The following is a 23386-nucleotide window of genomic DNA, read 5'->3' on the forward strand; positions in this document are numbered from 1 at the left end:
GGGGAAGAAATTTCATCTGTGCCGTGTCTGGTTGCATTTCTGACTCTAAAGTTGAAGTTGAGTTGATTATAAGGCAAACGCTCACATTTTTTAGCCAATAAGAGGATTTTGGTTGCGCTTCACAGTTTGGAAAATACAGTACATTGATGAGATTTCACAAGCAAACCAGAACTAAATGTTTACTTTTTATTTGCCAAATTCAGTTCAAATATTTATCAAAATTGAGATAATAGAACACATGAACTGTTTTGGGGTGAAACATTTCTAAGCATGATTCACAAGAGGAAAAAACGAAATCTTCAAATATGTACAAATAAGGTCGTGCAATAGAGAAAGGACATTATTCCGAGACAACCTCCTTCACTTCCACTGAAAACATGAAATAAAAAGTCACAGTGCTGACCTTTGTGATTGTCTTGAAGAATATACAGTGTCAAGTGTCGGCTCAAACTATTGAAAAATGGCAGAAAAAAAAGTCACATTCTATCCGTAGCATAAAAATTAAATATCATTTTGAATACAAAAACACTTGGAGGATCCATTCGAACGTTCAAGAACACAGATGAAAGAAATAACAGTGGTGCTTTGTGAGCAAAATGTCGAGCAACAATAAAGTGACGGAAGTTTGTTGAGGAATGCAATATTTTCCCGCAGAACAATAAACATTCAATAGATTAAAACAATTTCAATTTGCAATACAATGAAATGCAATTTAAAATCAAATTCAGCTGAAAAGAACGATAAACTAAGGAAGAATCGTGTTCTTATTCGCACGAAATGTCCAAACGGTTTGAGGCTGCTTATTCGAGAAAGATTGCGATCTCACATTTTTGAGGGAATTGAGATTTTGTCATCAAAAATAATTATTGATTTGAAAAAATATATATATTTTTGAAGGTACAGTGTGTATTATTCAGCGCCATTTAGTGTTTAAAAAAACATGATTGGTCCTTTGTTCTCCTTGAGACTAAAGAAGAACCAGAAGGTCGACGCCATGTGGCCAAGGACTGGAAGAAGAAGGTCTTCTGCTCCCCTTTTTTCTCAACTCTTCCAACAAGATGCTATTTGTTCCCGTGAGGTAAACCAAGAGAAGAAAACGAAGCACAGCGATTCTGGGTGCTCGGGGTAATATTACAATTGTGACAAGCTATGAAATTATTCTTGGTCCTCTAATATTTAAACACTGTGAGTTCTTCATCCGTTCATGTGCCGATACATTTATCTTTGGGACTGATCAATTGATAATCCAACATGTTTTGGAGTTTGCCGTACATATTAATAGTACCGGCAAGGATCACAAATCCCATCGTTCTTTTCATTTTGTTCCCTTTGTTTGTGTGGTGTTCTGAGCATCTTCAGTAGATTGTTAGTAAAAGAAAATTCCATAAATCTGAGTGCGTGTGATTAATTAAGATATGATAAATAGTGATTCAAGTAAATTTGCTGTGTAGCCAATCCTTCATATTATAAGACTAAAAAAGTTTTTCATTTTGTTTCCCTGATATAATTATGTGAAAAACAAATGTGGTGCTCCAACAAGACGAGTTTAAAAAAGATCAACTCTCTCTTCAGTTTCAATTGGATTTTTTTTGTTCAAATAATTGATTAATCACCCAACAATGCCACAGATGTGTAAGAAAGTTAGTGTGTATAAATGAGTATAGTCGTGTTTGTGCATGGAAATGACTGTGTCTGTCTGAGAGTAGAGGTGTGCATATGTGAGAGCAAGTAAGATTTACTTCTCATAGGAACAACAACACACAGCAAGCATTTGTGAAAAGTCTCTCTCAAACAAAAAACCAACACAAAGAGGGAAGGATCGCGGCGTCGGCAGCCAAAGGGGACCTCCTTAATGGGAAAACTGACGTCGGGCCCATACTTTTCACGTTAACAGTTGGAGCTTTGGTGGAGGCTCTCGCTCAAGAACGCCTCGTCGTCCTCCGAGCTTAGCGTGGACAAAGCGCTGCGATGGGAGTGTTGTGCTTTTCGTCTAATTTTAGAGAGAAAGAAAAAATCAAGTTAGTTTATCGTGAAGCTCTAAGAGGAAAAGGGATAATGGTGCCAATACCTTATTAACTCGCGTAAGCCGACCTCCTAAAACTGCTTTAAAATAGTCACATACTAAAACAAATACGTACCCACACTATTAATGAAACATGTAATTAAACAATGATTATATAAATCAGTGTTTGGAAACTTGTGGGTCGGGACCCATAAGGAAGTCGAGGGCTCATTTTCAGCGGTTTGCGGGCTTTAGCAAAAATAAAAAACGGAGGGCTAATTACATCCCTTCATTCCCTGTTCGATCTGTACTTACTGTTCAGTAAATCGGTGTGTTGGAGAGGGACCACATCTCATTTTATTGTCATTCTGTTGGTTTTATTTGCTTTTTCTGCCAGTTAAAATAGGTGCCAAGAAAAAAAGGGATGAGGGGAAGAAAAAGTGGAAAACGGTGACAACAACAATCTAGTCAAAAAAGGAAACCATTGCCAATTACAAAGACTGTGGTCGAGTTTCTGCCATTGAAGTGCTGCTGGAACAGTAAATTGTTTAAAATTTTTATATTTTTATCTTTTTACAAGTATTAATTAATTAATTAATTAATTAATTATCATTAACATTGTTCTTTTGAGGTTTTAATCACTTCGCAAATGCTTACCTTTTTAATTTGTTTTACTTACTCTAGAGATTTTGATGGATGGTGTCAAGTTTCAGGAGCCAGATTGTTTTAAGTATTTGGGTTCATATGTGGCAGCAGGTGGTAGTTTGGAGGAGAATGGGTGGGTGAAGGGTGCAAGGCAATGTGTGTGCTGAACGGATTGTTCACATGGAGAGATCTGCCATTGGATGCAAAGCAAGCATTGTATGAATATGTGGTGGTACCAACAGTGATGTATTTGTGGCTAACATGGGGTTTGAGGGTAAATGAGCGTAATAGATTAAATGTCCTTAAAACGAGATGTTTGCGTAGTAAGTGTGGAGTAACATGACAGGGTAAGTGAAAAGGTGAGGAAATGAGGAGAAGAACTGGTGTGGTGAGAGAGCTTGCTGAGAGGGTTGATGAAAATGTTCTGAGATGGTTTGCAAAGAACGGATAAAGGCTGCTTGACTTAGAGTATGTAGTGCAGAGGTGGTGGGAAATAGAATGAAAGTAAGGCCCAAATATGGTTGGATGGATGGGGTGAAACGCGCTCCCGAAGTGAGTTCGGTTTATTAAATGGATGAAAGAGTGTGTGCTAGGATGGATGTGAATGGCGAAGGATAGTTGAGATTGACTGATAGACGCATATAATGCAAAGGGGGTAAACCGGTGAATGCTGTCGGGCCTCTCTGCTGATGAAGGATTGCATGGCACAGCAACTCACCCTTTGTTGTGCTGTGGGCTTAATTTCTGTTTCAGGTTGGAAAGCGAAGGTGAATGGTTGTTTGGTGAGTGTGAGATATTTCCTGACTCTAGACACCTACCACTAGGGGGATATGGCTCCGCTAAATTGATTGATTGAGGTACAGACTTTGTCAAATATGTACTTCTTTTAGAATGTTGCCATTTTAAAGCAGTTTAGGGCGTCCCTTATATGCGATGTGGGCGAGTTTCTACAGTACTTGAGATTGTTTTGGTTTTGCTGTTCATTTTGTTTTTTGAAAAAAAAAAAAAAAGATTAAAATTCCATTTCTGCTTTAAACCACACAATCCTTTCATTTGATGAATTTGAGAAGTGTAATTTTTTTTCTTTTCGTAACTATAAACTAACTCAAGCAGGGAAGGTTCAAGCAAAATGTATCAGATTGGTATCGATCGATACCACATTTACATTAGATCGATAGCAAAATTCCCAGAGTAGCATCCCCCCAGTGGCTATGCCTGTCTTGAGCCCCTTCGTGTTCATTTTGTTTTTTGCACATATGAGATGACGCCCTGATTTCAATATTGCATTTTATAGTTCTAAATTCAGGTTATATGCGAGTATATTCGGTAATACACGGTGCTTACTTAGATTCTGATTCCAGTGCCGTGACTTTGGCCTGCAGCGCCTCCTGCAGCTCCTGCTGCTCCTCCAAATCCCTCAGGACCTTCCGACGGACTCCCTCCAAGCGCTCCACCTCCCCTTCGCTCTCGTCCACCTGCCGCTTAAGGGCCTTCACACGTAGAGTCAGCTGCAAGCAATATTTCATAGGGCCAAAAGTTCAAATCCCAGTTGCCATTTTGGTCATTCGTACAGAGCATTGCAAAAGTAATCACGCCCACCACACACACCAAGAATCTTGTGACATACGGCCACATTTCAGCCTTAAAATTTATCGATAGAAAAACTTCAAATAATACTTTTTATAAACTCATTTTGCTATGATCACAGACACAAAGCTCTCTGGGTCTGTCTCTATGCCAACTCAAGTTCCTTAAGGTTTGATAGTTATCGTTTGTACACTGCATAATTCAGATTTTTCCACTAATTCTCTATACGATTGAGCTCTGACACTGGCTTGGCCACTTTTACACCACTATATGGATAGTTTTACACAATTCCAGTGTAGATTTTGCTTTACAATTTAGGTTTGTTGTCCTGTTGGAAAGTGAACCTGTGCCCCATTCCCAGGTGTCTTGTGCACTCTAACATATATTATGCCAGAATTGCCCTGTATCTTCCCTTCAACTCTTAACATCTTCTTTGTCCTTGAAGAAAACAACCCCAGAGCATGATGCTGCCACCACCATGTTTGACAGTGGGGGTGGTGTTTTCAGGATGGTGTACTATGCAACTCTTATGCCAAACATAACGTTTTGCATTCAGCCCAAAAAGTTCAATTTTGTTGTCATCTGATCAGAGCGCCTTGTTCCATGTCTTATTTGTGTCTCCTATGTTGTTTATTGCAAATGCCAAACAAGCTTTTTGATGGTATTCTTTTAGAAAGGTCTTTCTTCTTGCCACTCCTCCCTCAAGGGCAGATGCAGAGTAGGGTGGTCCTTATTTTTCGACTTTTAAAATGTCATGCTCTGACCCCTTGAATATGTTCCAATATATACAAAACGTAATTAGGCAAAGTTTCATCAAAATCAAAGGATATTTAGAAGTCGCTCAAGGCCTCTGAAATTTTGGTATGAAAAATAAGGATTTTTCGCACATTATATCAGACCTAGTGTACAAAGTTACTTGTAACTTTTCTTGTGTTACAATTATAAGCAATGGACTGAAATTGGATGTTCTAAAACGCCGTACACATAGGGTTAAGATTTCCGTTTTTTCTCGAAAATTGCCAAAATTTTACCATTTTGGGAAATTTCAAAGTCGTTGAGCTACCTCTAAATATTATCCAAATTGTTCAAAATTGCACACAGTGTGTTTTTATCGATATAAGAACATATGCGGGGGGTCAGAGCCCAATATTTCAAAAAAAAAAATTTCGACCCCCATTAAGGACCACCCTAATGCAGAGTACGACTAACAGTTGTTTTATTCACAGATTGTCCCACCTCAGCTGTGTACGCCTTCAGGTCTTCCTCTAATGTGATCATGGGCCTCTTGGTTGCTTCTCAGATTAGTTTTATCCTTATATAGGCTAAAGGTTCAGAGGGACAGTCAGGTCTTGGTGAGTTTGCAGTGCTTTTATGCTCTCTCTATCTCATTATTATTGCTCACAGTGCACCGGGAGATGCTTCAATTTTAATTCTATGTATCTCCTTCCTGTTATGAACTTTCCCACAACTTATCTCGGACTTGCCTGGTGGTTTAATCCTTTAGCTAGGCACTGTATGTTTGTAAATTATTTCCTTGTGTTGCTAATATTTGTGTTCCAAAAGAGGGTGTCAAATACCTGATCCTTTTGCTCCACATGCTGAATCCTTTCCTGGTCCAGCATAGCGTTGACTTCCTTCAGTTTTCTCTCCGTTCTTCTCTGAGAAGCCTGAATGCTGCTCTTTTCTCTGAATTGAGGAAACATATCAAACAATAGTAAATGTTTGTTGTGTGAGCTGGCCTCGATTTTTGATTACCGTTCCTCACTCCGCAGCCTCTCCTCCAGCTCCTGAATTTTGCTTTCCAGCACGGCAATGCCGGCCGAGGGTCGGGTCTGTCCCTCCATGTCGGCCACGCGGGACTTCAGCTCCTTTACCTGCGTGGGTTCGAATTCATGTTCGATATCAAGAATTGGGTGCACGCAAGCCTTTGCCAATCACAGGGTTTGTACAACTTTTTTATGACCAAATTCAAGCACTTTTTAAAGACTTTCGAAGACAATTTTCCAATTTCTCCATTAAAATAACTCAGGTGTGAATCATGTATTTTGCAGAGTCACAAGTATATCTGTAATTTAAATATGCGATTTTTAATCTTGCATGTGCATTTATCATACAGGAACACTTCAGAGGGTCATCAACACAGCCCAGAGAATCGTTGGTTGCTCTCTGCTCAGTCTGGAGGACATTGCCTGCTCTCGCTACCTCAGCAGAGCAAAACACATCATCAAGGACTCTCCTCACCCTGGCCACCACCTCTTTGACCTGCTGCCTTACGGCAGACGCACAGGTCACACAAAACAAAAACAAACAGACTGATAGACAGTTTCTTCCCCAAAGCCATCACCCCCTTTAACACAGACTGCACAAAAAACGGAAACACACTACCTCATACAGATTGTATTCATGCCTATGCTTACTTTGCACAATGTTGTCTAGTTTGCACCACCGCATATTGCACTAATACGATCCCAAAACTCTCTGTAATCACCCAATGTAAATACCTTCTGCCTCTACATGCCCACACTTTTCTTGTGTAAATATAGTGTAAATTATCTTTTTTGTTTTTTTAGTCTCTCAATAAAATGTGAACTGGAGTGCCACGTGCAAATTCGTTGTCACAATATGTTCAACCCATTTTGTAACAATGATAATAAAGGTATATTCTATTCTATTTCTATTTTTAGATGTCTTAGGTGGGACAATAGTAGTTTGAGGTGTCCTTAAAAAGTTGAAAATTAAATATTTTCTCTATTAAGTATGTGTTAACAATGCCCAACTGAGTTCAACAAGCCTTTATATATTTTTTTTCCACCGCGCCAATATGCTTGTCTCACTTTTACCCTCTGTGTTCTGGTCACAGAGCACTATACGTTGGAGGAAAGGAGAGGAGGATTGGGGAGGAGCTTTTTTCTTATATGATGAAAAATGGCGAATGTAAGAAAAGGACTGTTTCAAATACATTCCAAATTCCAACCCAAATCCGTAAAAAGATGAAAAATAGAGAATTTATTTTACGCACTTGCACGAGCAACAAAAGGAACTGGAATGACTATTTCAGCCAGAAGATGGATCAGCCAGTACAATATTTTGAAATAACAGACATTATTTTTAAGTAAATTGCGATCATATTTGAGGATCTTAACAATCCGTGTGGGCAGCACGGCGGCGCAGTGATTAGCGCGTGTGCGGCACAGTTCTAAGGTCTTGGGAACCTCCTGTGTGGGTTCAAATCCAGCTACCGGACTTCCTGTGCGGAGTTTGTATGTTCTCCCCGTGCTTGCGTGGGTTTCCTCCAGGCACTCCGGTTTCCTCCCACATTCCAAAGACATGCATTTCAGGTGGATTGGTCGGTCCAAATTGTCCCTAGGTGTGAATGAGCGAGTGAGTTGTCTGTCCCTGTGTGCCCTGCGATTGGCTGGCAACCAGTTCAGGGTGCCCCCTGCCCACTGCCCGATGATTGCTGGGATGGGCTCCAGCACCCCAGCGACCCAACTGAGTATAAGCGGTGCAGCTGATGAGATGAGATGAGATGAGAACAATCCGTGTGTAAATATTTTTGAGACCGCTTTCTCCCCATATAGGTGTTGGGTAAAAATGTATTATATATGTAGCTTAAATTTTCAGGTGCAGGAAGTTCTTTCTTACAATGTATTACTGGGAAACGCTACCTTAGTTCTTTGCATGGCCCATAATAAATGTCCATCCTTGATATGTAATCCTTGCACTAATACACAGCTCATAGTTCCCTGTTTAGGTGTAGCATGCACCTGCCATTTTGGGCGAGATCAGTAGGGGGTGATAACGCTTTATAGGACAGTGCCATACACGCTAGTGCCAGCTGCCGTTAAATACAGGGGGAAAAGAAATGCGATGGCAGAGCAAAGCCACCAGAGAGCAGCATCTATGTCATCTTTACACAGACTTGTTGAGAAACAGAAACAATATAAAACATTTACAAGCACTTCACGCAAAAAAAAAAAAACCCAAAACCTTCTCATGGATTTCAAGCACCCGTACGAACCTTGAGTCTTTTTAATTTTTCCCTCACCTGCCTCTCGATGGCGCTCTTGTCCATTTCCAGATCGTGTCGGGCCGAACGCTCCTGCATCAACTCGGAGCGGAGCTGGTCCACCTGAGAGTTAAAAACACAAAAGTAAACTTTGCAATCAAATGAGGCAGTTACCTTTTTTGGTTTTGTTTTGCCTAACCCAAGGATGGGTAAATTATGTCAAAATATGACAATATTTATCATAGTAGATAAAGTACTACTAATTAAAAATGTTTTTAATGTTGCCAACTTTGTCCCCGTTATCCTTTTTTGTGTCTACAACAAAAAGACTATTCTGGAAATACTACAAACAAAACAGAAATGCTACAGCGATACTAAAAAATATGACTGTGAAAATACTATTATAGAAATATATTATTATAGACATGGTGCAAAAATTCTACAGGTATACCACAGAGGGTCTATGGAAACACTACAAAAATACCTCTAGAATACAAAAATAGTACTGCAGAAATATTACAACAGAAATGCTACACAAATAGCACTGCGGTAATACTGCCAAAAAGGTAATACTATAATACAAAAAAATACTTCTATAAAAATATGATGTCATAAATACTACAAAAATAAGACTAGAGAAATACTACAGATATACTACAAAAATGCTACTATGTAAATCTACAAAGACACTATAGAAATACTAAAAATCTACTATGGAAACACTAAAACAATACAACTGCAGACATAAAAATAGAACTACAGCAATACTACTAAAATAATACAGGTATGCCACAAGATTCTATGGAAATATTACTGCACAATCATTCAAAAATACCACAGCAGCAATACTATAGTGCAAAAATACTACTACAGAAATATTACATCAGAAAAAAATACAAAAACACAACTACTGTAATACTATAAAAATATTACAGATATACTACAAAAAATACTACTGCATAAATTTTACTAAAATAAAACTACAGTAATACTACAAAAGTACTATGGAAATACTACAAGAATATACAATAGAAATATTACAAAAATACTACTGCAGAATACTGCAAATGTACTACAGCAATAATACTATTAAAAATACTACTACAGAAATATTACACCAGAAAAAAATACAAAAACACAACTACTGTAACACTATACAAATATTACAGATAAACGACAAACTTTTAAGGAGAAACACTACAAAAACACTATTGCAGAATACTACAAAAAATAAAACTACAGTAATACAACAAAAATACGATGGAAATACTACAAAAATATACTATGGCAATACTACAAAAATACTACTGCATAATACTGCAAAGGTACCACAGCAGTAATATTATAATACAAGAATACTACTACAGAAATATTACAACAGAAAGAAATACAAAAACACAACTACCGGTACTGTAATCCTACAAAAATATTACAAAAATTCTATGGAAAAATACTCCAAAAATACTAATGCAGAAATACTACAAAAATAAAACTAAAGTAATGCAACAAAAATACTATGGAAATACTACAAAAATACTACTGCAGAATACTCGAAAGGTACCACAGCAGAAATACTGTATTACAAAAATACTACCACAGTAATACTAAAAAAATACTACAGATACACTACAACATTCTGTGAAAATACTACAACATAATTTTATGGAAATACTGCATAAATACAACAACAACAAAAACTGTACTACTACAAAAATACTATAGAAATACTACAAAAATCTGACTGCAGAAATAAACAAAATACAAACACACTTATACTGCAAAATTAAACATGGAATGTGGTGTTTAATACAGGGACCTAGTCTTATTAAAAACAAATATAAAAAGGAATATAACATGTATATTTATTCCTAAAAAACAGTGGAGAAGTCTCCAGTATCGGCCCCTTGGCCACATTTCTATTACAGGGCTCTTACGGCTTAAGGCAAGTTCAATTAAAGACTTTTTAATATGTTTCTAATGCATTTGAAAATTAAATTCACCAAGTTCACAAAAAAACACAATTGAAACAAACAAAACAAATCATGTTTAAAAACAGGTCATTTAAAACAAATGTTGTTTTTTTTTTAACAAATTTTAGTCAAGTTGAAACCTTTCCATCTGAAAAACTCTCCAAAGTTGAAGACATTTAAAACAAGAAATGAAAAGGATGTTTACAGTTCCTTATGGATCCTCAGTCAAAACTTGGCAGATAACTACTAATGCCAAGGTACTCTTCTGCTACATTCATGAAGCATTTTTAGCATGATGCGTGACTTTCTTATTCAATCTTTTTATTTCAAACAAATTAGATTGAAGACATTTTAATAGCAATGAAGGCCTTATTTTTAGAATAATGAATGCAATGCCTTTTAAGACTATTCAAGGATCTGCGGGAACCCTGTATTAACCCGATGTGGCCCTCCACCCCAAATAATCGCCCACCCCCGGTCCAACCTGATCTCGACTGCGTGTAATGCGATCGTTCAGTAGCTCCACGCTGCTTCGCTCCTCGTCCAACTCGATCTCCAGGGTCTTAATTTTATCCTGGAGACACAAACACCGTCATGTTAGTTTACTTCAAGAGACCGTGTGCATTATTTGACCACTTGATGTCCTTTGTATTGTGTCCTGCAAGCAAAAAAGAGCGCTAAAGAGCACAAGGAAGAATACCACGGAGACTCAAAGTGATTCAACTGCAACCTTTTATCTGTCTTTTCTTTTTTCGGAGGACACAAATCGTAAAATGAGCGGGACGGTTGTCGTGGTGAGCATTCCAGGTGGGCATTTCACCTGAACGGCGTTTGAGCTCTCACCTCCAGGCTCCTGATTTCCCGATTGCGGTCCGTATGCGTCCCCTTCTGAGACTCCAGCTCGCTCTCCAAATGCTTGAGACGGTTGCTGAGGAGATCTCGCTCCAGCTGAGCGCTGTCTCTCTCCTCGCTGCAGCTCAGCAGCTCCTTCTTCAGCCGGGACACCTGAAGACAAAAGTCGGGGAAAAAAAATCACTCTATCTCTAAAATACATCAACAACTCATCGCTATTTCCCAATGTGAGACACTAATGAGTGGACAATCTAGGGGGTCCTGGGGGCAGGGTCTCCGCAAAGAACAGTTTGTTCATTTTAGATTCAAACGCATTGACCAGGAGCATTGTTTAGAACAAAATCAAAAAGCTAGCTAGAGGCGCTCTATGACGAAAGTTTGCCCTTGTACCGTGCCTAGCGAAAGAATTGTCATGTTGCCACATGTCAGGCTTCAAACTTACAGCTAAAAATCAGAAATTATTCCAGGAATGAACAACATAAGACATAATCGTGAAGAGGAACCACATTTTATATTTACAACAACAAAAATAAACTAAAAAGTCTTGCAAAAATCTTGTCCTCCTCTTCTCTCATCTCAGCCAATTAACTTTAGAAGCTCCCTGATGACTTCTGAATGATACAATGTCAACCTAAATGACAAACAGGGTGCACAAACAGGTGTGTCATTAAGTCTCGGTTTAAGTCTCTGAGATGGGCTAAGAGAACAGACAGGAAAATTAACATCAAAGTGTTAGGGTCTGATACGCCATAAGGCCCCAACCGGGGTCTGAATTGGGCAAAAAAGTGTGTCCAATTATCACACACCTGTGCCCAGTTATCCTGAACCCTTTTAAGGACCTTTTGAACATCACATGGGTCGGGTCCTTCTATCTGTTGGTTTTGAGAATGATGGACCCATGTGGGGGAAGCAGGAACCGTGGCAGTGGTGCTCAGGACAATGATAGTATCTATTAACAAAAACAGGATCAAAGTACCAAACAAATAAGTGGGAAAAATGCCACCAAACAGAAGCAGAAAATAAACCTGGAGCTAGAAAACGCGAGGAGCAAAGTAATAGAGAACCAAACACTATTAAACCTGGCATTGAAAAGAAAAAAAAAATGACCCGACCCATGTGATGTTCAAAATATGCTTTTAAAAGGGGCTCAGGATAACTGGACACAGGTGCGTCATATATAGACACATCTGCCCAGTTCCAGCCCGGTTGGGGCCCACTGGTGGTAGGAGGTGTATCAGACCCTAACACAAAGAATAAGTTGGGCAGGTCTGGGATAAAGTTGGCGAAAAATTCAAAGCATGAATGTGATAGGCACCGTATAACAAGAAATCTAAAAGTTTTTTCGAAGAACGTATTTGGATTGACGCCAGAATGTTCCTATAATATTGGAAAAACTGCGTGTGCAGTGCGGGGAGTTGACCTCCTCCTGTTGCGTCTTGAGGTTGCTCTGCGCTCTCTGCAGCTCAGCCATTCTGTCCTTGTTGATACGCTGAGCCTCCGATAAATCCTTCCTGGAGCGCTCTCTGTACTCGTCTAGTTGGGTCTGCAGGGCGGCCACCGATTGGCGAGAGTCGCCCATCACCAGCTCCATCTGCGTACAACCCAAGGAAAACTTCATCAGAGCTGTCTTTAAGGGCCACTGCGTTGAAAACCCCTTATGAAATTAGTAAATAACAATTAACGAGTAAAAAGCTTTCCTCATGTTGAGGTTTTTGAGTTTTTCCTTGCCCTCGTGTAGGTTTTAGATCAGGGGATAGTGTCATAATAGTCTGTAATAATAGTCTGTGGTTTGCAATAACCTGTGCAGCCCTTTGAGACTCTTTGTGATTTAGGGCGTCGCAAATAAATGTGACTTGACTCGACTAAAAATATGACATTTTGAAACTTTGGACTGTACCTTTCAGGAGCACTTCAATGGCAGACACTCAAACAGCATTTGTTTTGTATTCCACAATCGTCAATTGTCATCGTTTTCTACTTTTCCTCCCCCTTATCACTAACTTTCTGGGGACACATTCTTATGGGCAGAAAAAGGAAATAAAACCGACAAAATCACAATAAAATGAGATGTGGTCCCTCTTAAACGTGTGGATTGACTCAAGAGGTAGAAGATATTGAGCAGGGTATTATCACCATCTACTGTTAAGGAGTGTATTTGACACTCTGTTTTATTCTTCTTCTTCGCATGATTTTGCCAAGGCAAGGAGACACTGTTAAAAGACACGCCATTTTGTCAATGAATACAAAGACGACTAGCGTTAGCTTGAAAATCACCATCTGGCATTTTTACAGCGAGTAGCTAGCCAAACCTCTTTGTTCATCTTCTCCAGCGCTCGATCCAGGAGCCTCTTCTGCTCCTCCAGGTCGCCCTTGCCTCGCCGCAGAGCTTCCCGTTCCAGGTCTCGTTCCTCCAGACGGCGGTTCAGCTCGTCTCGTTCCTTGGCCAGACGAGACGCCCCCCGCTTGGTCTCGTCCAGTTGCGACTTCAGCGAACGGTTCTCGTCCTCCAGGCTTTCCATCGCCTCGTCCGCCTCGGGGCCACGGCTTGCGCTCGAGTGGAGTCTCTGCAGGGAGCCGCATAGGCGCGGGGTAAGCCAGGGGTATTGCATTAGAGAGAGCGAGAGAGAAAGAGAGAGAAAGCGAGGGAGAAAGATAGTGAGAGAAATAGAGAGATGAAAAGAGAGGGAAAGAGAGAGAGAGAGAGAGAGAGAGAAAGAGAGAGAAAGTGAGGTAGAGAAAGAGATAGTGAGAGAGAAAGAGAGAGAAAGTGAGGGAGAAAGTAAGGGAGAAAGAGAGAGATATAGTGAGAGAAAGAGAGATAAAAACAGATAAAAAGAGAGATAAAAAGAGAGGGAAAGAGAGAGACAAAAAGAGAGAGAGAGAAAGTGAGAGAGAGAGAAAGAGAAAAAAAGAAAAGCACGTGAGCGGGAGAGAAAGAGAGAGAAAGTGAGGGAGAAAGTGAGGGAGAAAGAGAGAGATATAGTGAGAGAAAGAGATATAAAAAGAGAGATAAAAGGAGAGGGAAAGAGAGAGACAAAGAGAGAGAGAGAGAAAGTGAGAGAGAGAGAAAGAGAGAAAGAGAAAAAAAAGAAAAAAAGAAAAGCACGCGAGAGAGAGAGAGAGAAAGAGAGAAGGGGAAAGAGAAAAAACCAAGAAGGAGTTAAAAAGAAAAAGAGAGAAAGAAAGAGAAAGCAAGCTGTATTATTTGTTTTTCCTCTCTCACTTTTCGATCTTCCTATCGCTTTCTTTGGCCGTCTTTCTCTCTCCCTTGTTCTCTACCTTTCTCTCTCTTCTTTCTTCTCCTTTTCTCTCTCTCTCTGCTTCTTAATCTTTTATATTACTCCCTTTCTTTTTCTTCTCTTGCTCTGCTTTTCATTCCTTTTCTCCCTTTCCTCCCTCTTTATACCTTTCTTTTCCTCTTTTTCATCTCTCTTTTTTGCTCCCTCCCTTTGTGTCACACATTTTTGCTTTCCTTTGCGTTCTCTTTCCTCTGTTCTCCCCCTCTTTCTCTTTTCTGCTCTCTCCTTTTCTCAGCTTTCTCTCTATTTCCTCTTCTCACTTTTTTCTATCCCTCTCTTTTATATATCTCTGTCTCTGTCTTCCTCCTCTCTCTTTTCCCCCCTCTCTTTCTATTTTCCTTCCCTCGTCTCCATTTCTTTCTTTCCATTTCATTCTCTTTCTCTCTCACTCTCCTTCTTTTTCTCTCTCCTTTATTTCTATTAGTCCGGCCCCTGTGAGGTATTTTTTCCGAGCAAACGAGTTTGAGAGCCGTGGTATTAGTAACGCCCATCACTGTTCAAAACAGAATGGGATTGACTGGCATTCCTTTTCTTTTCCATAACGCGACGAAGGCAAAGCCACAAACACGGTGTCACGTACCGAATCTCCGTTTCCGTCCCTTTTCATATTAAACCAAAGCGTTATTAGCTATTTTTGTGGCGTATTCACGGACTCGTAATCCGTTTCTGCGGCGCTTGAAAGGAGAGAAGGGGATTATTTCCTGGGCGTGTGTGGGAGGTTGTTTGTTTCTCCTACTCTACGTCTCTTTACATATTCTTGCCTGTGTGTGTGGTGTGGCTCAAGCTGCTGTAGCCATGGCGGCAATTACCATGCGGGCGATTCTCTCTCTGAGGCGTGCGTTTGTTTCCTGGAGCTCCAAATTAGCGGCGTGATCCGCCGTAGAAGACGCCTACGCGACAAACATGGATCTGGTCAGCGCACCGCAGCTCGTGTACTGACAAATTTTCACATTAAAACGCACTCCAACCCAGAAAGTGGCTTCAAATCCCTGCTTTAGACTTTCCTATTAAGGCGAAGGCCGCGATTGGGCCCCGGGCCACGCGTCTGAGACCCCTGCTATAGACCAATGAGCCTTGAGGGCTCATCCGTTAACAATAGTATTGAATTTGTTACCTGAGATTTAAAGCAGTTTTCTATAAAATGAACGGTACCACCAGTTTCACGTTAGGACCCACCGTTCTACCATAAAGCAAGCCCCTAAGACTACTTCATAATAGCCACATTCTAAAATAAATGAACATTTTGAATAACGTGCATACTTCCACATTGATCACTTTTCATATATTTAGTTAATAAAAATACATTTACTGGTAAAAAGCTAAAAAACAAATTTTAAATCATTTACTTCACCTTCTAGCAGAGCTTCAATAACCGACACTCTTACACCATTTTCATTTACCTCTTTGACTCCATCCTTGTTGTCACTGATTTCCACTTTTTCTTATTACCAACTTTCTTGGAAGCCATTATTGTGGCCCGAAAAAGGAAATAAAACCAAGAAAATCGCAATAAAATGAGATGTGGTCCCTTATTGCCATTTACTTTTATGGAGTGTAATTGGCTAATGACAGGTCCGCGACCCAGTTTTGGGTCCCAGACTACCAGGGGAGAAAAACTTGTTCATTGGCCTACAGAGGAAATAGAACCAACTAAATTACATTAAAAAGAGATGTGGTCCCTCTCAAATGCATTTATTGAACTGGTAGAAGAGATCGAGGAGGGAATTATCGCCATCTACTGTTACGGAGGGCAACTGACATGAGCATTATTTTGCCCCAAACCCACTGAAAACAAGCCGGCGATCTATTTTGGGGTCCTGACCCACAAGTTGAGAAACACAGAGTTATACAGTACCATTTGAATGCAGATGTCATCGCCCACCTCTTTTGCTCTTTGGAGCGCCTTCTCCAGCTCAACCTTCTGAGCTTCGGCGTGGGCGATCTGCGCCCGGAGTTTGGCCTCACGCTCGTCGCTTTCCCTCCTCAGGACCTCCAGCGTGTCGCTCTTGTCGAGGAGGGTGTCCCCCACAAAAAGCAAAAAAAGGACAAAAAGATTTTTAAAAATCAAAAAGACAAGAGAAACATGAGAGAAAAAGAAAATTTAAGAAAAAATGTAAAAGAAAAATTGAAAAAATTAAGGAGAACAATTTAAAAAAGAAAAGAAAAAGTGACAATTAAAGAAAAAAAAGAAAAGAGAGGAAAAGGGAAAAGACAAAAAGCAAAAAAGTAAAAAATGAAAAAGAAAAAGGAAACATTTTCAAAAAGAAAAGAAAAAAGGACAAAATAAAGAAAAAAGAAAAAATGTTACAAAAACTCCACAAAAAAGTCAAAGACAAAATACAAAAATAAAAATAGAACCATTAAAAGAAAACAAAAGAATAAATGGCAAAATAAAGAAAAAAAGAAAAAATGGTGAAAAAAAAGAAATATGACAAAAAGTGTCGGGGGTAAAAGGAATAGAAAAATTGAAAAAATAACAAATGAAAAGAAAGAAAAATGCATTTTTCTGTTTTTGTCTTTTTTTCATGAATTCATCTCAGTTCTTGTTTTCCCTTTTCTTTCTTTTTCTCCATTTTCCTTTCTCCTACTTTTATTTTATTCCTGTTTTCTTTTTTTGCCTTTTCTTTTTACCTATATATTTTTTTTCTCTAAACAAATCGTTTTCTCTTCTTTTTGTCTTTCTTTGAAAATATCTGGGTAAAAATGGGAGGAAAACGGGAGCATTTTTTGTTCACTTTTAGTGTCTGCGGTTTGCTGTCTTTCCAAGACTCATTTTCGCTTGCACTACACATGACAGCTACATCAAGTGGACACTGTCCCTTTAATAAAAGCGGAAAACCCCATTTGGCCCAGGCCCAACCTCACACGGACTCTGGCTTCAGTGGCCCCCAACTCAAACAAGTTTGAGACCCCATTCGTGTACAATAGTAAGACCCTTTGTACACATACAGTCTAAATTGGTGCAGGGGTCTCCAACATGGTGCGCACGGGCACCAGGGTGGCCCCTAAGGATAGTTGAGGTGCCCGCGGACTTTTTCTGAAAATAGCTCACCAGTGCTGGGTTATTACGATTTTCTAGTAAAAGGATTTTTGTAGAGGTCGACGGAGTCTTTTTAACCTTACCGCCAATAATGAATCTGGTAATTACACAGTAATAACATAGTAATAACATGGTAAGTTGTTATTTCAGAAATGCATATCAAACTGAGTGCCCTTTGTGCTATTTAGTCACAAAAAGTAGCTCTCAGCTAGAGGTTGGAGACCATTTGATTAGTTCAGTGATTGATCAGTCGGTATGTGTTGTTGATCAACATTGTATGCAACGGGAATTGAACCCGAATCCCGGTGGTAGGAGCACAGACCCTTAATCGCTAGGCCACCGGGGATTAGATGACGCACATAAAGGCATTTGATTTTCTTTCACCATCACACTATTTTTTTACACACAGCACCAGAAACACTGATTTGCAAAGTGCATTTTGTTCTCTCCAAATCTTCACTTGTGCGTCAATAACGTTGCAATTGTATTTCTCTCTTTCCGTCAATCTTACTTTCTCTCTCTCTCTCTCTCTCTCTCTCTTCCACATTCTGTTCTCTCTCTGACATTCTCTCACTTGTCTTTTTGTCTGTCTTTCTCTTTTTTTCACTCTCACCATCTCTTCCCTTGTTCTTTCTTCCTAGCCCTTTCCCACTCACTCTGTCTTTTTTCCTCTCTCTCTCTCACTCTGTCTTTTTTCCTCTCTCTCTCTCTCTCACTCTGTCTTTTTTCCTCTCTCTCTCTCTCACTCTGTCTTTTTTCCTCTCTCTCTCTCTGTCTTTTTTCCTCTCTCTCTCTCTGTCTTTTTTCCTCTCTCTCTCTCTCACTCTGTCTTTTTTCCTCTCTCTCACTCTCACTCTGTCTTTTTTCCTCTCTCTCTCTCTCTCTCTCTCTCTCTCTCTCTCTCTGCTCTCCTCCCTTTCTCTTGTTCATTCTCTCTATATTCCTGTCTCTCCCCCTCTTTCCCTTTCTGTTTCATTCACTCATTTCACTCTCTTTCTTTCTTTCTTTCTTTTCTTTTCTTTCCTTTTCATCTGCTAGCCACCCTGAGAACGTTTTCCCAACAATGTGTCCGTGGGGCTAAAATGAGTTAGACACCTCTGCTTTCCATAGAAGATATCAAATGCATCACTGAGTATCGGGCTTGTCAAAAAGCAAGCCCAAATGAAGTAACGGATGAAGTATCCTGATCTTTTTGCCGATACCTCAGCCGATGAGGATGAGTTTTGGACCTCCTTCAGCTTGCTCTCAAACTCTTCTTTCTCCGATTGGCATTTGAGTAGCCTGCAAAACAATATCGTATTTATCAAAAGACGCTTAGAAACCTGTCGAAGATCAGAAAGATGCAAAAAGCACACTGCAAAAACACTTTGAAAAGATAAGTAGAGGCATATTATGGAAAAAAGCACTAATAGGGTGAAGCTGTGGTTCTAAGGCAGGGGTGGGCAAACTACAGCCCGCGGGCCACACGCGGGCCCGTCAGGCGTTGTGATTCGTCCTGCTGAGCGAAAACGGTAAACATATCATGACAAAATATATAATAGTAAATAAAGTACCACCCATAAAGGCAATGTACGGGGTGCCAGTTTGTGTCCCTTCATGTGTCTACTAAGAAAGTAGTACAGCAGAAATAGCTTAAAAAAAATACTGCGAAACTAAATATCAAGTTCAGTGTTTAAAAACAGGAACCTAGTATATTACTTAGCTTTCATTTTGAAAAGAAAATATAGTTGCTATGAAAATATTACAAACATACTACAACTGTAAATTACAACTACATAAGTAATATAATCAAAGTACTACTACGGAAAAGCTCCAAGAATACCACTGCAGTAATGCTACAAAAATACAACACAGAGATACTACAAAAATACTATAACTGTAAAGTTGCAGAAATACTACTGCAGTAATACTACAACACACAGCATCAAAACTACAAAGTTACAACCACAGTAATACTACTAAGGATATACTACAAAATACTGGTACAGAAATATTACAAAAAAACTGTACATAAACAAGAAATACGAAAATATAACTACAGTAATGCTACAAAAATACTACTCTGGAAATACTACACAAATACTACTACAGAACTAGTACAAAAATACTAACTATAGCAATACTGCAGAAATACTACTACAGTAGTAAAATATAAGTACTACAATAAAGAAATACTACAAAAATAAAACCATGGTAATATCACAAAAATTATAGAAATACTCAAAAGACAGTATAGTAAATATTACAAAATGATACTACGGAAATTCTACAACTGTAGTACTACAAAAATGCTGTAACAGAAATACTACAAAACACTACAAAACATCCAACTACAGTAACACTACAAGCATACTACAAAAATACTAATCTGGAAATACTACAAAAACAATTCTACAGAAACACTACTACAATAGTACTATATAAATATTACATCGGAAAACACTACAAAACACAGCAGAAATACTACAAAAATACTATAAAAGTTTTGATATAGTAGTACTACAAAAATACTGCAATAGAAATACTACAAAACACTACAACAGAAGTACAACAAAGCACTACAAATAATACAAATACAGTAATACGACAAGAATAATACAAAAATACTACCCTGGAAATACTACAAAAACACTTCTACAGAAATACTGCAGAAATTCTATTACAGAGTTACTACAAGATTACTACAACAGAAGTACTACAAAACACAACAGAACATTTAACTACAGTATAAGTACAAGAATTACATAAAAATACTTCCATGGAAATACAACAAAATGACCATTACAGTAATACCACAAAATGACTACAAAACAAATATCAAATTCAGTGCTTAAAACAAGAACCTAATGTGATATTTTGTTGAAATCAGGGCGTTTCAAAACCGTTTTGATGAAACTATTTAAAAATGAAGTATGAAACAAGAAATATAACATGCATTATTCCTAAATGCATGAATGGGAAAATTTCAAACCTCAAATGTTTGCCTACTGTCACGAGGATTACCAGAACAGAGCAGGAGACCCCAGAGCGTTCGTACAATACTTTTATTTGGGGAAGCACAAGGGTTAGCGGGAAACTTCGGACGACGTAGCCAATCGTAGCGTGGGACGGAAGCAGGTTGAGTTTACCGGGACTGAAGAGATGATCGTAGCTTGGGACGGAGCAGGTCGAATCGGAGGCAGGCAGAATCAGGTAAACAAGGCACAGGTAATCGGGAGCGTCATACGGGGTACAGATGTTAATCCTCCGACAAGGAGTTCTCCGCGTAACGCGTTTAAAAGGGGAGCATTGACCAATCAGGAAGCACATTCCAGCGCGCCACATGATTACCCCAGGTGACTCCACTTGGGTAATCATGACACCTACCCCTCTTCTAAGGGCACATGCCTTTTGATTTGGTATTCATTAAAAACATGATTTTAGGGAGAGTTAAAAGAGGAAAGGGGGGGGGGGATTGCAGTCATCAAACGTTTAAAACTCTCACACATTAAAGGCAAAAAGTCTAAAAAATGGCAGCTTGTCTCATTTCAAACTATATCTACGCTAAAAACAAACTTGTTTTTTTTCCTCACGTGCGTCTGCCGGAGCTCGTCCCCGACCTGCCGGGTGAAAATGTTGAAAATAGAAAACAAGGCAAAAAGAGAATGGGATGAGGGCAGGGAATTAACATCTCGGGTGATGATACGAAATTCAAAATGGACAAAATCAAAATAAAGTTCCCAAATAGGATTTGCTTGATGGGATGTCTTATGACAGGCTAGCTGGTGAGGTTAACAGCAAATTGGCATGAAGGCCTGCTACAAATGATAACACGGAATTTCTCATGGATTACAGTGTTTTGCAAAAGTATATTTGCACATCCATCTATCCATTATCTGCACCGCTTATCCTCAGTAGGGTCGCGGGGGTTGCTGGAGTTAAATGTAAATGCATTTATATAGCGTTTTTCAAGTCAATGAGGACCTCGCAAAGCGCTTTACAACGTGCTTCACATTTTTCCCTTTTACACACTAACTAACCGATAGCAGCGTCAGCCATGCAAGGCAACTTCCTGCTATCAGGGGCATTAGGGATTCATTGTCTTGCCCAAGGACACTTCGACATAAAACAGGGAGGAGCCGGGAATAGAACATGCAACCTCTTGATCCCAAGACTAGTGCATGACCTTCTGCGCTCCTGCCGCCCCATGGTTCCTGCGCCCCATTCACAGGTCTCTTGCAGACTTCAAGAGATGTTCTGCCAGAATCTCCCTGGATTTGTCTCCATACATCTTCCCATGAACTCTAAAAATCTTTCCAGGGCCTGCTGAAGAAAAGCAACCCCAGAGCATGATGCTGCCAGAACCATGTGTGACAGCGGTGATTGGTGTTTTCAGGGTCATGTGCAGTGTTACTCTTGCGCCAAACATACCACTTTGCATTCGGGCCAAAAAGTTCAAATTTGGTCTTACATATTCCAGATGTTTGTGTCTCTCATGTGACTTCTTGGATATGCCAAACAGCCCTTTTTATGGTATTCTTTCAGAAAGGGGTTTCTTCTTGCCATTCTTCCATAAAAGGCAGATTTATGCAGAGTATGATTAATAGTTCTCTTATGCACGTATTGTCACACCTCAGCTGTGCATGCCTGCAGGTCATCCAATGTGATCATGGACCGCTTGGTTGCTTCTCTGATTAGTTTTATCCATGCTTTTAGAGGGAGGGTCAGATCTTGGTAGGTTTGCAGTGGTGTTTTTATGCTAAATGAGACAACCGGGCACCCTGCCACTGTTCGTCATTTAGCTCGACATTGGATTATTCAAAAGTCATCAGGGAACTTCCGGAGTCAGTTGGCTGAGCTGAGAGAACAGGGGGGCAATATTTTTGCAACACCTATTTTCTAGGTTTTTCTTTGTAAATATAATATAAAAAGTTGAAATCATTTGGTTCCACTTCACGATTTTTTCTCAAATGTTGTTGAGTTTGAGAAAATACTTTCAGTTTTTTAGCTTTAGGTTTGAAACCTGAAACATGGTAATATGACAAAAAGTTCTTGGTGGGCCAATACTTCCCCGTTTATTTTTCAATGTGACTGTGCCTCACCAGACCCGAACCTCACTGCACGTGACTGAGGCGAAGAAACAAAACAAAGGATGATGCAAACAGTCTCACTTTTGTTGCGTTTGCTGCAATTCTTGCATGTTTGCGTCCAGCTGCGACTTCCATTGGTCACCTCGATCCCTGCAAGTGTCCAGCTCCTCCTCCAAACTCACCAGGGTGGCGTTTACGCGCTGACGCTCCTCCTCGATCTCCTCCTGAGACTGAAAAAAAGCAAAAAAACATGCGGCCCACAGGCCAGATAAGACGAGGCAACATAGAGAGAAACACAAGAGAAAGATGAGCTGCAGTTTCTCTCTCTTTCTTGCTCTCTCGTTCTTATTTTCATTCTTTCTCTCTCTCTTTCTCTTCATTTCTCTTTCGCTCCCTACCTAACGTCTCTCTTTTTCTTATTGCTATTTTCTCGCTTTGTTTTCTTCTGTCTTTGTCCCTCTCTGCTCATGTTCTCTCTCTCCTCTCTCTCTTTGCTATTGTCATTTTTTTCTCCCTCTCTCTCTCTTTCTCTCTCTCTCTCTCTCTCCCTCCTTTATTTTTTTTCTCTCTCTTTAGCCTCTTTCTCTTTAATTTACTAGTCCGGCCCCTGTGAGAGTGCTTTTTCTATAATGCGGCCTCTGAGCTAAGATGACATTGACACCCATGACTACAGTTTAAAGTCTGAAATGTGGCAATATGAAAAAAAGGTCTTGGGGGGGGGGGCAATACTTTCGCTAAGCACAGTACTTTGCCATCACGTGGAACCAATATTATAGAGTTCAGATTATTTTTTTAAAAAACAGCCCGAGTTTGAAGTTTCTTCCCAAGCCGAAGTCACCTTCCCGTACCATATGTGAAAACGCAACTGTCAAAAGTGTCAGCCTGCCGCTTTTCCTCCTCGACTGTGCTTTTT

The 23386-nt window shown here is 39.6% G+C and overlaps 1 protein-coding gene across 3 annotated transcripts in view; it reads right to left on the reverse strand.

The window, feature by feature from the left end:
• Window positions 1-370: 370 nt before the first annotated feature.
• The window catches only part of cgnb (cingulin b), a 41438-nt gene continuing 18422 nt past the window's right edge, over window positions 371-23386 (reverse strand). For 2 of the 3 annotated variants that reach the window (XM_088329256.1, XM_088329255.1), the window contains exons 8-21: window positions 22555-22703; window positions 20977-21003; window positions 18607-18685; window positions 16247-16369; window positions 15174-15254; window positions 13375-13629; window positions 12486-12656; window positions 11057-11218; window positions 10698-10787; window positions 8283-8366; window positions 5990-6108; window positions 5812-5920; window positions 3992-4155; window positions 371-1990 (exon numbers count right to left, since the gene is read on the reverse strand). In XM_088329256.1, coding sequence (XP_088185382.1) covers window positions 1888-1990; window positions 3992-4155; window positions 5812-5920; window positions 5990-6108; window positions 8283-8366; window positions 10698-10787; window positions 11057-11218; window positions 12486-12656; window positions 13375-13629; window positions 15174-15254; window positions 16247-16369; window positions 18607-18685; window positions 20977-21003; window positions 22555-22703 — 1716 coding nt within the window. In that variant the 3' untranslated portion in view covers window positions 371-1887. The remainder of the gene's footprint in view (window positions 1991-3991; window positions 4156-5811; window positions 5921-5989; window positions 6109-8282; window positions 8367-10697; window positions 10788-11056; window positions 11219-12485; window positions 12657-13374; window positions 13630-15173; window positions 15255-16246; window positions 16370-18606; window positions 18686-20976; window positions 21004-22554; window positions 22704-23386) is intronic. The other variant, XM_088329257.1, reaches the window with a different exon arrangement.

Source organism: Urocampus carinirostris, chromosome 2, assembly GCF_059441175.1.
Source record: "Urocampus carinirostris isolate Australia breed hairy pipefish chromosome 2, RoL_Ucar_1.0, whole genome shotgun sequence".
Classification (NCBI taxonomy): Eukaryota; Metazoa; Chordata; class Actinopteri; order Syngnathiformes; family Syngnathidae; genus Urocampus; species Urocampus carinirostris.